Source organism: Mixophyes fleayi, chromosome 12 (assembly GCF_038048845.1).
Source record: "Mixophyes fleayi isolate aMixFle1 chromosome 12, aMixFle1.hap1, whole genome shotgun sequence".
Taxonomy (NCBI): Eukaryota; Metazoa; Chordata; class Amphibia; order Anura; family Limnodynastidae; genus Mixophyes; species Mixophyes fleayi.
In genome coordinates, this window is record NC_134413.1 from 16936966 (window position 1) to 16951563 (window position 14598).

The following is a 14598-nucleotide window of genomic DNA, read 5'->3' on the forward strand; positions in this document are numbered from 1 at the left end:
TGTGTTATTCCAGCATCTGGAATACTGAAAGCCAGTTAAGAGAGAATGAAAGGTAAAATAATGTTGGTTTGTAAAGATCAGCATACTGCATTCAGAAGGCTGGAGAACTTGCGATATTATTTCTGATACTAGTTTAGCAAATCTATCCACCAATAGAATGGCCGCGTATTCTTAGTGTCATGGAAGGAACTTTGCTTAGTCAACATTCTACTAGTGACTCGCAGCTGAAAGAGTAACTGCATTTTGCATCCGATTGGCAGAAATTAGGCACACGTCAAGGCAAGACCATTGTTTAATATTCTATTTCAGTAACATTGCAGCCATCAAAAAAAAAACAAACAAACCAAAAATAAAACTGAACATGAACAGATGGAAGACGTTTCTACATTGTTACTAAGCAGGAGTTGGGTCCCAAAGGTCTCAGTGAGGCTATTGATCCAATAAATTAGAAAGCATGGCCATTAAAGTGCATTCATTTCTGTGCCGGGATGAGGTCAGTGATGGCTTGGCCCTTCTCCAGGCGCTTTTCCATCTCGATAAGGAGCTTCACGCCATCAACCACCATCTGAACCAGTTCCACCTCGGAGAAGCCCAGACGGTCGGCGTTGGATACGTCAAAGATTCCACCAACAGCTGCGGTATCAACGCCACCTGGTAGGGAAGGTTACAATTGGGGTAAGCGCCTAATTAAGGCTTCCGTAAATCTAGATATTTATACGAGGTGGCTGACGATACTGGTTCAAGATTTTGTTCTGCAACGAACTCTTTAAAGAAAGATCTACAACGGTTTCTGAATTTAATAGAGTGCTCCTCAAATCTCAGCTCAACATAGGCCAGAGTGGGTATAGTGAGGGTTGTGTTATGGATAGATATGTTCTATTGCACTTTTGTGTAAAGAGCCTACCTGGTGGTAAGCAAGGTTGTCATTATAGAAGGAAAGTGTACACAGTGACCACGGTGTGTTATATGCAGGCATAGCTTCTTCAAGGTCAACAAAGGACACCAAAGTGACAATGTATTCGACTCCACCCAGTAGAGGCAGCCATTGTGTCAGACCACCCAGAATTCACTAGAATGCAGCAAATCAATTCACTAGGAAACGGCAGCATTCCGTTTACTGAATTAACAGGTTACAGATGACTTCCTCCGCTGTGTGTTGGTACCAGACTTGTACCATGAAAAATGATTTGCCAAATAAATACAATTTACTAAAAATCTATGAACCAGTTGTTCATAACACATCCCGTTAGTCAAGGCAAACTACTGATTAGATTTTAAAATAGTGTTTGACCAAGATCAGTGGATGCATTGAAAGAACAAAAAGTTTCTTTACTTAGGAGTTACAGTCTCCTCCCTACAGCTCTAAATAGTTACTTGTATAACCTCATATGCCGATGGATTTTGCTTGTATGATGTATGTGTTCCACTATAGAACACAAACACTTTTAAGTGAGCCCTATAACATGAGTGGGTAGGAATTTTTTTTTTTTTTTTTTTTTAAATGCAAAAGTCTAGAAATTCTTTAAGGGACTGCTTGTAAATGTAGCGTCAACTGAGGTCTAACACAAGGCAGCCTCTGTAAGCATTACTGAAGGGAGGAACTGTGAGCCCAGTCTAGATAAACAAGTGTTTTTTTATTGGTGGGGTTTTTGGGTGGGGGGAAATTATGATCCCAAAAATACTCAATAAATACAACATATTTATTGATTAATAGTAGAGCTTCCATGTATCCCAGTTACATACCCCCCCAAATTCAGGAAGTATTCAAATAAAAGTTGGTGTAGAGGTCAACAGTTATTTTATTTGGGTCCTAAAATCATGGGGTTAGTTTCACATTAATCAATAAAGGTTAGGCGCTCATTGGCTAGTGATGTTGTCTCAACAATGGTGCACTAAAATGTTAATATACGAATGCTATTAATCGCATCAAAGTCGCTGCTGGTCCCCAGGGTACTCGCATCTGTAATCCACCAGACATCGGTAATCAGTTTGCCGCTTACTAGACGCAGCTTCACAATCTCAGGCCAGATGATTCCCAACCCCTCCCCTGCTACTATAGCAGATTTCCTGGACTCCCTTCAGCACCCAACCCTGACATCGGATATAGTACCTGACCTGTGGTCGGCTTGGACGGAGGAGGAAGTTCAGGTGGCTATAAAATCCCTAATGCGTGATAAAGCTCCGGGACCTGATTGCCTCATAAACGGCTTCTATCGTACCTTCTGGGAGAGCTCAGTCCAGTGCTTAAAACCCTGTTCAACAAGGCTACGGAAGATTCTTATTTACCTAAAGAGATGTTGGAGGCAAGGATTGTTTCGATCCCAAATTAAGAGATGGCCTTGCTGCCCCTGACTTGGAACTTTATCAACAAGCCGCAAGGCTCGACCAGCTTAGGGATTGGATGGCTCCCCATCACTGCAAACCATGGGTTTCTATTGAAGCTCACGCTGTATTTCCACTTCCAATAGAAGACCTGCTTTGGTTGGAGGGAATGATCCACAGCTTGTATTACACTCCAGTTAAACTGCATAGAATTTGGCCCTCAGTTTCTCAATACTGTTGGGAGTTTGGGGGGAAGCCAGAACCCTTTTTCACATTTTTTTGGACCTGTCCCAAAACTAAACCTTGGGATAGGCGTTTAATGAAGTTACCTGCCGAATTAGATCAGTCATTGCACCACAAACAACTTTGACTATCCTCCAACTATTTCCGTCTGACTTTCCAGTCCACCACCGGTATGTGGTGGGTCATATTCTAATTGCCACCAGAGCGATTCCCTCGCCTCTTTCCAAAGTCATAGCAAAAATTCAACTGTTATACGATGTAAACCATCGGTCTCAAATACTCTTCTTCAGCCTCCACCCCCTGATGAAGTGGTTCACCTGGTCTGATTATATTGCTACAGATTCAGCTATAACCTCGTCACGCAAGTCTCAATAGAGCCCTTCTCTGTTCAACTTTGACTCATTAAACGTGGGATCCCCAGTATGACCCCTCGACTTCTCTGCTAGAGCACCCTCTGGTGAGGTCTCTCACCTCCACCTTCCTTCCCTGCCTCTTTCCTGTAGGTTGCGATTCCCACTGTTATGTCTTTTTGGTTTGATATATACTTGTTTTTAATATCTTATATTTATATCTGTCATCTATCTGTGGACTATACATAGTTTTTATGGAATTTAGGGTTTGATATTTTATAAGGACTTGTTTTATGAGTTATTAGTCACGTTTTTCAATAAACCATACTGGATATTATGTTTAAATTATTAGGCTGTCACTCCTATCTGGAGATACGGATATTATATGGTTTTATTTATTCAAAACCTGCATTATGGACGTACTTTAACATTTTAGTACACCATTGTTGAGACAATATCACTAGCCAATGAGCACCTAACCTTTATTGTATATTGTAATTTCTAAGGGAGGGATACCCTCAGCCCCCACCCCCATTATTTCACAAATGACCATCAGTTTCATTAATCTCATTGTTGAGGCCTAATTATTACCTGTTCCTCTCTTCTGCAGCCTGAGCCTCTTCAAAATGTCTCCAAACTTTTCATTCTTGCACAAATTTGGCAACTTGACGTGGACACCAGCACGGAGACCAGTCCCAAGGTTGGAGGGACAAGTTAGGACATACCCAAGATGTTGGTTCCACATGAATTGGTAGCCTTTGTTCTTAAAAGAACATTCAATCTAAAAAAAAAGAGGAACACAGGTTAATATATGCAGCCTCCACTAACATTACCATTATTTCCCTGTATACAGAATTCACCGCCAGCAGTCATTTTATCATGTATAGTGGGATGATGCATGTCATGAATAAATTATCTCTCGTCACAAGAGGACAATAGAAGTCTGTGCCAATATTCATGTCAATGCTCCCATTCACTGTTGTACTAAGTCAACCTCACCAAGAAATCAGCCATGTTATGATTGGACCAATATTCCAATTTAGTCCATCAATTCAGGAAGAAAAAAATAAAATAGAAATCTAATATTTTTGACATTCAAGTGTCAGAATGACCATTCCTCCCATCCACTTGTGTAGTTGTTAAACAGTATAGAGTACAGATGAGGTCCTTCTGTACCTCTACTAACTGTACTGTAGGTGTTCGACTTTAGTCCATTCCAAGCACTATTATTGGTGGATAGCGCCAGCCGTTAACCAATCAAGGTGTTGGAAGAGCCAAGCATTGGTTAGTAGATGATTTGTGCTTAGATCTAGAGGTTATGACCCCTTACAGGAACTTCACCAGGGAACTATGCACCAAGGAAATGGGTAGCAAGGAATACAGTACTTGTTATAGGGTTCTACCCTGCACAGCTGCCACTAGCATGCTCTCCATTGCATAGGGTCACTATATAGCATCCTAGAGTGGGCACTCCATTGAGTACTGGTCAGATAGGGCCGCTTTGTACTTCATAATAGTACTCAGAAATATACATTGTTTATGCATTTCATAGGCTATGTATGACTTCACTCACATGTACAACCACACAATGGGCACATCATGTAAAAGCACATTATAGGTGTAATCACTACAGACACAGGCTCCATGCATACTGACAAAGGGTAATTTAAGGATGAAGGAGTGGGGAATAAAATAACGTATTGTGCATTCCTGGTTATTTTTTTTTTTTTCCTTTAAACAAGGGTGGACACTCGTATGTCTGACCCATCAGAATTTATAGTTTATCTGGTAACTTCTGTAAGTAAAACAATGCCTTCCAGTCTTACAAGTATGAAAAACAAGCCACTATGCCAACCATTTATATAGTTTGTCCTTTTAAATATTTCTAGGGCCACCGCTATAGTCGCTGTAAACCGAAAGGTACTGGCGTCACTTGTGTCAATGGCCGGAGCCCTGTGGAGAGTTTGGGTGCAGAGCCAGGATCCAGTAAATAGAACCAGTCTGGACAAAGATCTTTACACTAGGGGATAGATTTACTAAGCTGCGGGTTTGAAAAAGTGGAGATGTTGGCTATAGCAACCAATCAGATTCTAGCTTTCATTTATTTAGTACCTTCTACAAAATGACAGCTAGAATCTGATTGGTTGCTATAGGCAACATCCCCACTTTTTCAAACCCGCAGCTTTGTAAATTTAGCCCTAGGTGTCATAATGCTGGTTTGGTTTTGTAGGGTGCCTTCAGCTTAGAAATTTGCATACAATTACTCTATGGGGCATATTCAATTGTCCGCGTTACTCGGAAATGTAACGCGGTGTGCGCACTATTACGGTAATAGTGCGCGTAATTACCGCTATTACGGTACCTTTAACGCCGGCTTTCAGCTCGCAGCTCAGGGAGCTGCGAGCTGAAATCCGGCTTAGAATTACCGTAATAACGATAATAGTTTTAACGCTGTGTTACTTTTACAAGTAACACGGACAAATGAATATGCCCCTATGGGCGAGATATTGGAGACGTGTGCAACGTCTGAAGCTATAAATGACATAACGTGTTATCACCCACCTTCTTCAGCCCGTCACAGAACCTCTTGAAGACCTCGTTCATGTTACCGCCCTTCTGCATTGAGATCACGCGGAGATGATCCTCCTCATTGATCCAGACAAGGAAAGTCTTGTTGTCATTGTGCCTAATGAGCATACAGTGCATTGGTTATTATTTCTACCCATTTTAAAAAATCTAAAACACAAGGACCATCCTATCCCAGTTTTTCCCGGTAGGAACTAGTGTTTTGGTTTCATCAGGAAATGTGGAACCTTGATATAATGCATCATTAATACATGTAGCCAGTAAGGTATTCAACTTGTACATTCCATAATGGTGGGGTTCAAGACAACCAGTTAGTCTTTAGCTGTCTGACATTTAGCACTTTGGACATGAGGAAGCTGTGGAGAGACAACCATCAGCCATCTTGCAATAGCTGCTGTCCGTGCTAGTTTCATGGATGGGGAAGTTGGACTCCAGGGGGTAAATGTATCAAGTTGCAGGTTCGAAAAAGTGTAGATGTTGCCTATAGCAACCAATCATATTCTAGCTATCATTTTGTAGAATGCACTAAATAACTAAAATCAGATTGGTTGCTATAGGCAACACCTCCACTTTCTCAAACCTACAGCTTGAAAAATTTACCCCCAGATTTCACGGGAGCATTGGCGCTTTAGGACCTTGAATAGTGTCCAGACTTTAGAACCTCCATTACTACCTGCACCAATCCAGTGGGACATTCATTTCCCAGACCTCTCATAGTGAATGTTTTGAATTTTACAGCTCCAGTCTTGGTAAGAAAACTCCACATTCCCTACGTGGCTGAAGAAATCATGGACTGGGAGCAACAACAAGGTCATCTACATGTCAAATGAGGAAACCCCAAACTGCTACATTCGAGAAGGGGTTACACTAATGAGAACTAGTTATCCTGAAGTGGACAACTCATTTAACCCCATGACTACCATCTCAGAATACAGCTCTTAAGTAGCTAACTAGAGTATAGGTCAAGGTGCGGGTGTTGTGAGTAGAAGCCCAGATTAAGGCATTATCCAGCTTAATGCGAAATCTTGTAGCAAACAAGACAGTAAAGACAACAGACAACTGTTATATTGTTGTCAACATATTTTCCAGACTGACAGAAGGTTCCGTGTTCCATTTATCCATCTCACGTTCTGTTACAGTTCTACATGTAGGATTGTAGTACAAATGGCAAATTAATAGTTCTTATGTGGAACTAGGTTCTCATATGGACCTGTCACCTGCCTACAACGGAGGCAGCCATTTTATGGGCTGGACCAATATTCAGCCCATCAATTGTGAACAAGTGACATCACCGAGCCGCTAGTTACCAGTGAATGGATTTTTGGATCCCAGCGACGTCACTTGTTCTACTGAACAGATAGGCTGAATAATTGGCTCATGTGTAGGTGGCCGGTAGACAGCGATATAATGCTGCAGAAAGACAGACAGAGTTTATCTTCTTTGTACTTTCTTTCCTAAAGAGCGTTGTTTCCTGTTTTGAGAATGTTCCGAGCACTGCTAGTGTCAGTAGGAATTGTGAAGAGACCTACCAGATTCCCCTGGCGTCAGGCCAGTCCCGGGCCATTCCAGAGGCCAAGAGGAGAGGAGAGACGGGCTTGTCAAAGAGGAAGTGATCGTCAATAAGCTGCTGTTGCTCTTCATCTGTCATGCTCTTGAGAGCATAGTACTTCCCATTCAGGTCGCCGTCCAGACTAGCCAGAGCTGAAAGCACAAGAGACGATGTTTACACAAAAGTCAGATTGCCGCCCCGTAACCAAAATCAGAAAACAAACTATAGTGCAGCATTACAGCCACTGACAGGTCTATTTCTTGTAGGATTAGACCTTGTAAGCTCAGCCTCCTGTAAGCTGATTCCGTGCCAAGATTTAGCTCCCAGAGTCATTGTAGCCCCCTCCTTCCCGTAGGACACGAATGTCCATTCAGTTTTATAGAGGACATACCAGCCGCTCATGTTGGATACATTCTAGAGAATGTATCTTACCAAACGTTAGATATAGGCTAAGGGTCATACTTTCAATATAGACTTTGTTTATTTTGCACATTTATTCTTAAAATAAAACGGTTCACTCCTCCTTACATCGTCCTAAATCTTAATGAGCGTTACTCCAGTAAGAACACTTTTAAATGTATCCATTGTGCTGAATAAAGTCATGTTTTAACATCACCTTTGATACGTTTAATTTGTTTGCCAACGTGGATATTCCAGACCCTCTGCCAAATCCTGGAGGTGTTTCTATTGTTATCCCAGTCTGAGTTTGAGGAAGGGAAGGGGGAGCGCTGTGGAGAACCTATTCTCAATACAGCTATTCTAATACATATACTTTTATGTACATAAAATACATAGGCTTCTCCCACTTTTGAGAGCAGAGTAGAAAATTAGGCAGCCCTCGTTTTCCATGTCTTTACCAGGCACAAGGGGTTTATTATAAGTGGCACGGTGTAAGAAAACAATCCATCTGGACAGAGCCTTCAAGGGAAAATAAAGTAAAAAAAAAAATCCCTTAAACTGTATAAAATCTTCTTCTAGAGCAAACTGTGGATCTTCAGATCCCAGCAAATCCTGCCAGCCAGAATTCTGGGACCTGTAGTGCCACAACTTGCCTAGTATAGCTCTGTAGGAACGCTGGATAATGAAACGGCAGGGTTTTATTTTAACATCTCGTATAACAGGAATGAACGATGCTTGTTCTATTGCGTTCACCGTCTGGCTGTATGTTAGACAACCTGTTATTCCATATTAGCGGAAGATGGAAAGAATGTCTTTGTACCATCAGCCAAGTCCCTCTATGTGACATTACCATATACAGAGAGGTATTCAGCACGATTTGTAAAGGAGAAAGTTACTTCCTTAAAAAGGTTTGTTCCTAGAAAGTGACACCCAGCTTTCCAGTATCACTTACTGAATGAAAGAATATACTTTAACATGTCACATTTATTATTTATATACAACGTGCAGACTCTGCAGTGTTTAACAATTGGTTGCCCTCAATACACAGTTTATGGACATACATTACCTCCTTATACTGCTGGGTGTCTCAGTGTTGCCCTATTTACAGGCTCAGCTCATGGAAACTGAGCACATGGAAAGAATGCGCAGAGGTAGAACGTTGTAATTAAAGTAAATCTCATATTATTTATTCACAGGAGTGAGATTACCTTCAACGGAGAGCTTCTCAATGCCTCTCCTTTCTCCGCGGCTGCAGTGAGGTGGGAGGCAGAATCCCTTGATGCTCCTGCCGGTTCTGACACGGGAGCTGATGACGTAGTTTGGGTCCAGATCGTCACCACCCTAATTAAATCATAGGAGTTAATCAACTTTAGTTAAAAAAAATAAAATAATTGAAAACAAAATTTTTTTTTAAAAACAAATTAAAAACCAAAATTGCATTTGTGTATTAGGGATTTTACATGGAAACAAATGTTACTTGCTAGAGGTGTAAAAAACTGCACAAGAAATTGTTTTAGTGAAAAGCGGTTTAAAATATTTAGTTACTTAAGACATCGCCCTGGTTGTTTGTTTATTAACAAAAAGGAAGAGTCGGGGAGAGCCATAAGCTAAATTTTAGTGGTGACAATATACAAATATGCCACTCTTATTCAGGAGAATGGACTTCTGGGAGATGTAGTCTACATAGTAGCTGTTAGATTCAATGCTACAGTCCTGGCCTGGACAAACCCCAGCATATATCTAACCTCTAACTGGAAAAGTATGCTGGAACTTGTAGTTTCACAACACCTGGAGAGCCACAGGTTGGCCAAGCATGCTAGAATCCCTAGTTGGGCAAGGCTGTATATAGCATTTCATATGCGGACCAATAATTATACTTCCCTGCACTGAGGAGCCCTAATAAGGATGGAGAGTGTGCTAGTATACATCTTCCTCTGTGTCAAACCAAACAAAACTTAGGAAACATGAAAGTGCATTTAATAGGTGGTACATGGTATAATAAAATAAAATATATTTCCTAGTTTATCTTACATTCTCATATCCAAGAGTAAACGTCTGATATTTGTTGATAAAATCTCACGACACAGGTAAACCATAATCAAATACCTCCTGAGGTAAGCACGTGTCCATCTTTAAAGGTCTAATCACATTTTAAAGACGTTGCCGGCAACCGAACAAGAAATGTTGGGTTTGTTATATTTTATAACATTACGGGTGTTTTTAGTCCACAAACATACCAGTGACAAGGTGCAGGCAGAGCCAACTCACCTTCAGGTTTTCAGAGTTCAGGTCTGTCTTGTGCTGATCTGTTGGTTTGTAGCCCCCATGTCTGTCCTCAATGATGGGGTCAAAAAGCTCCTTGAACTCATCATAGGATTCTTCATCCCCAGCGACACATCCTACGGTCATAATATAGGGGTGACCTGCACAAGTACAGGCGTCGTTAGGAGAATGACAATAAATGATACAGTTCTAAAGGATGCCCCCCCAGCGGTGACCAGTTCTGGAAGTCTGACAGTGACTAACCTGCCCATTACCAGGTTAGGAGAGGCTGAAACCTGCACTTGGGTGGTGTTTAAGTACCAAACTCACCCCACAGATCCCTACATAAGACAGAGGCATTGTGAAGGGAGACTTCACCAACGCACGTCAGGCAGGCCGTTATCAGATGCAGTCACAATATAAGACTGCCATAGCTCTCCACCTGTTTTTACTGCATGACTCGGTTGGGTCACAGTCCCTGGTGACAGGCTGTGTTTAGGTCATGGATATTGGTTTGCAATGGATGCATCCACTGCATGTAAAGTGATTAAGTGCACTTAAGATATTGAGGACAGAATGCGCTCAGGATCTATTTCATAGGCAGTAGTGAGGGGCTACTAGCTGCGGAGGAGAATTATCTGGAATAAAATGTCCAGCGTGATATAGAAGTATTTAACCATTACCAGTAACGAAATGTTATGCTGCGATATTAATCAATTTACCTCATATCACTGCATCTGGCCTCGAAGCGCTTACCATATCCAAGAGACATCCTATTGAAATAAATATTATGGGGCATGTTGGATAAGAACGGCTGTGTGAGCAGAACGGTCTAGTCTGGTCACCCACATCCTTGACAACTAAATTGTTCATCACTCAGGAACAGGGACAAGACGGGCCAGAGTATTGCCACCCAGAGGCTACTAACACTTACTATAAATTAGTAAGCAAAACTATTGTGACTTTGTACAACCAAGGACCATATGAATATTTTCCACATTAATTAAGCTATTAGACAGCACCACAGTCATGCTAAAATTTGGTCCATGTACCTCATTTTAGTGAAGGAGTTTAAAAAAAGGGAGATTTGAAAATATACTGAAGGGCCAGAGGTAAAGGAGACCCTTACAGGAAACCTAGAGCATGTTCACCGACATACATGCAGTTACAGAGGTTAAAAGACAAAGGGGTAGATTTATCAAACCTTCAAAAAGGATAAGTGGAGGTGTTGCCCATAGCAACCAGTCAGATTCTAGCTATCCTTTCTGTTGTACATTCTAAAAAATGATAGCTGGAATCTGATTAGTTGCTATGGGTAACATCTCTCCTTTTCCTTTGTAGGGGTTTTGATAAAGGTGATTCACTAGTATTGGGGGGACAATGCAGACATTTATTTCATTACTCCAAGCTTATGGCTGGGACATGCACTGTAGTCCAATTCAGTCTCTATACTAGACAATTAGTATTAATGGTTTCAAAGTCCAAAATATATATCCTTGTTAGAGCAAACACACAGTCTCTGCAAACCTCAGTAACAGTTAGAGAGCACACGCCGCTTACACCGTGGAGGCAGCCATGTTGTGGCCTTGACCAGTATTCACGAGAACTCAAGGACTATCCAATCATTAGGATTCAGTGACATCACTGAGGCACAAAGCCCCACCCTTCATACCGCAGCCTATCCGTTCAAGGTGACCTGACCAGGTACTCAGGGAATGCTTCAGCACACAAGATGGCTGCCTCCATTGTGAATAAAACGATGGGTGAGTTTTAAAACAAGGTATCTCGGCATGCATTCTCTCTTTACCAGGATTGTCTACCCCAGTCTGTATTACATCATCCAGAGTGAAGCCACTAGGGGTCCTTCTGTTTCTCATTTTCTTGTACATAGCAAAAGTTAAGACTTTCGCCATATGGTTGTTGTGTGTGGACAGATCAGGGAATTCCTCCTCAGCCGACAACCTCAAAATGATTAGCTCGGCCATATTAAGTTTGCTAGAGTGAAAATAAAACACTGTATGGGTTAAAAATCTGCTCTCCCTTGTCAATAGAAGTGCTGCAAAAAAGGTCTCGTTGCACCAAAATTTGTTGCATTAGAGAGAAATTCAAATACATCATAGAAAATAAACAAACACCTTTAAATCATAGGACCAGTCCTTTAAGTCATACTGAACAGACAGCAGATATGGTTTGAGCACTTCCAGTAATGAGGGTGAACAGATGGCAGAGTGGATGAAGATAGACTTTTATTTTACCTGGGTTGTCAACCCCAGTTTGAATGACATCATCCACTGTAAATCCACTTGGCGTCTGTCTTCCCCTCAGTTTCTCGTACAGCTCCGTTGTCAGCACCTTAGACATATGGTTGTTATGGACACTCAGGTCTGGGAACTCCTCGTCCACGCAGTACTTCATTTTCATGGTGTTGTGGGTGTTGCCGAAAGGCATGATTGCACTTTACTGCAAGATTATGGGGAAGAAGAAGTAAAAACCTTACACATGGCTACTGCATGACCTTAGAGATGACCTTTGAGAAAGCGCTGTGGCAGCAAGCCCACCCTGCCAGGAATGGGCAGCCTTGGAATCTAGCTGGTGCTGGACTATATATGTCATTACCCTAAGCCAGAGCTGGCGTATGAGGTTGGGTAGGAAGCCCAAGGTCATGACAATTTCTGTAAACATTACACAGAATAGGAGACGGCAGGAAGGCCTACCATCAATTATGTACACTCCAACACACTGCAAGCCCCATATTCAGCCAGTGGAGCTTGTATTACACATCACCAGCACCAAGGGTAGGGTAACACCATTGAAATGGCACATTGTGTTTAATTAAGTGGCAGGTGAGGATATACTGGCCTTGTCAAAGACAAGCACAAGAGTAATCTATTAAAAAATATCCAATATTTAATTAAAAATGAAATAAAAAAATAAATTAAAAAAAAAATGATAATGGATTCCTAAATTTTAAGATGATCCCTTGTTTGCCATCTGGTGTAATCAAGAGGTCAGACTGTAGCACTGTAGTCACGGTCTGCCATGTTAGCCAAAGGCTGACTGGGTATGCTGGGACTTGCAGTTCAACAGCTAAGAGCTACATATAGCATATTCCATCAATGGAGCTTCCACTTGAACCATATCACTTTAAGGGCCCCTTCCTCACCCCATATAACCAAGGAACAGCCTTTTTAAAGGTTAACGAATGCAAACTGAAAGACAGCTACCAGTTGTATAGTGTGTGCTTCAGTATAGTCATTATCAGAAACAATTAAAAACAGTGGATGCAGAAGACAGGTTTAACAATGAATTACTGGTCAAAATAATAACTGAAATAGCAATATAAAGCTAAAGGCATTTAAGCAGATTAATGGTTGCATTGCTGTAACTTCTCCAAATACCTCTCACGGTTTATATTCTATGCCCTGGCAGTGAGTATATACAATGCTGCAATAATAAGTCACCCCAAATATTGTTGGCCCTGAGCCTACAGGCTGCACCACTAGCATAAGGAGGACCAATAGGGGGCACTGTTGAGCTGGGACAGAAAAACTTCAATACAGTTAGATTAACTCTTTAACGGTATTCTATGTAAAGACATTTTTTTTTGTTTGCAGAAAACTCCCTCCCACCTCCATGTAAAACTCAGCATCACATTCTTAGCATGATGGCAGCAATGACACACTGTATATCAGGACATGTGCAGCTTGGAGCAGCCTTTACAGATTCATAATCATTTGCAAAATCTGAGCATTATTGGGTAAATTGCGATTTAAACCTGGATAATTCTGAATCATCAATTTGGAGTCCACACAAGCAGTGTCTGAATGCGCATTCTGCAACAACGCCCCAGTCTGGAGAGGGGACACATCCCAAGGACATGACAGATGACGCTTCTAAGCGCAGCTTCCCCATTCGTGAGCCCCCAAAGAACTTCCTATCGCAGCGGCCATCTGGGCTTCTCCTTTGCGCAATAACGCCTGGAATGCCACGATCCAAAGGGGACGCGCGTCTGATCCAAGCTGCCGCTGATTGGGAACAGAATCAGGCACCAGCCCGGAGCCAGCGACTTCCAAGCCTCAGTTAACCCGCTTGGAGCCAGCCCAGTACGCGCTCTGCATTGCAATCTTCCACAACCATTAATGTTCCAGAGATCAATTGCAAAACATTTGCATCCCATACAAAACAAAAAAAACTGCAGCTTGTTTATCCTAGATTCTGCAAAATGCTGAGCAAGTAACATTGTTACTTACCTGGTAATTTTTGTTACTGGAGGCAAAATTGTTAAAGACCCTGAATGACTTCAGGACCAAACAACTACCCAGACCTGAAGGGATGTGTGTGAGATGTTGCCTCTATCCCCTTTATATAGCATTGACAGACCACCCCGTCATTGGCTGCTATTTATATTCCATTCATTGGATTGGGCGGCTGGGAGAGGGAAGTATCAGGACGACCTCTAATCAATGCGCTTCCAGTTTGCCAGAACTGGCCCTGACTGCATTGTGCAGTATAATGTCACTCAGGTGACCGACAGCAGCTTGTAGTGTAGTCAGCGCACAGTGTAGACGCACCTGTAATCATCCAAAACGCACGTTCATACCGCTTGAACATTATGGAGCAAGGTCTATGCTTGGTTAGTTATTTAAATATGCATTTTAAGCCATTTTGCAAAAAAGTGGATAACAAATAAACACTGGGATGCAGCAGGACAGTTACATACAACATGTAATAGGATGCAATAAGCCTAAGAAGAGCATGCATTATTAGCTTTTCACTCATATAGTGAATGACTTAATTTATATGCAGCAAGACCTTGGAGAAAGAGGTACATGGAAGCTCTACTTACTACTCATTGGAGGACTCAACAAAATGGGCCTCAAAAAATGG

General features: G+C 41.8%; 1 protein-coding gene across 1 annotated transcript; it reads right to left on the reverse strand.

The window, feature by feature from the left end:
* Positions 1 to 274: 274 nt before the first annotated feature.
* Positions 275 to 14089, reverse strand: CKB (creatine kinase B). The gene is made up of 8 exons (XM_075192502.1): positions 13962 to 14089; positions 11967 to 12171; positions 9718 to 9872; positions 8658 to 8790; positions 7031 to 7202; positions 5478 to 5601; positions 3507 to 3696; positions 275 to 651 (listed from the first exon to the last, which is right to left on the reverse strand). Exons 2-8 carry the CDS (start codon positions 12157 to 12159, stop codon positions 473 to 475), a joined length of 1146 nt encoding a protein of 381 aa, XP_075048603.1. The 5' UTR covers positions 12160 to 12171; positions 13962 to 14089; the 3' UTR covers positions 275 to 472.
* Between the last annotated feature and the right edge of the window lie 509 nt (positions 14090 to 14598).

Coding starts and splice junctions, on each gene's coding strand:
- CKB (XM_075192502.1), bottom strand. CDS start 12,159: ATGCCTTTCGGCAACACCCACAACACCATGAAAATGAAGTACTGCGTG. Junction 3,697..5,477: donor TCTGTGACGGGCTGAAGAAG/GTGGGTGATAAC, acceptor CTTTTTTTTTAG/ATTGAATGTTCTTTTAAGAA. Junction 652..3,506: donor GCTGCAGAAGAGAGGAACAG/GTAATAATTAGG, acceptor CTTCCCTACCAG/GTGGCGTTGATACCGCAGCT.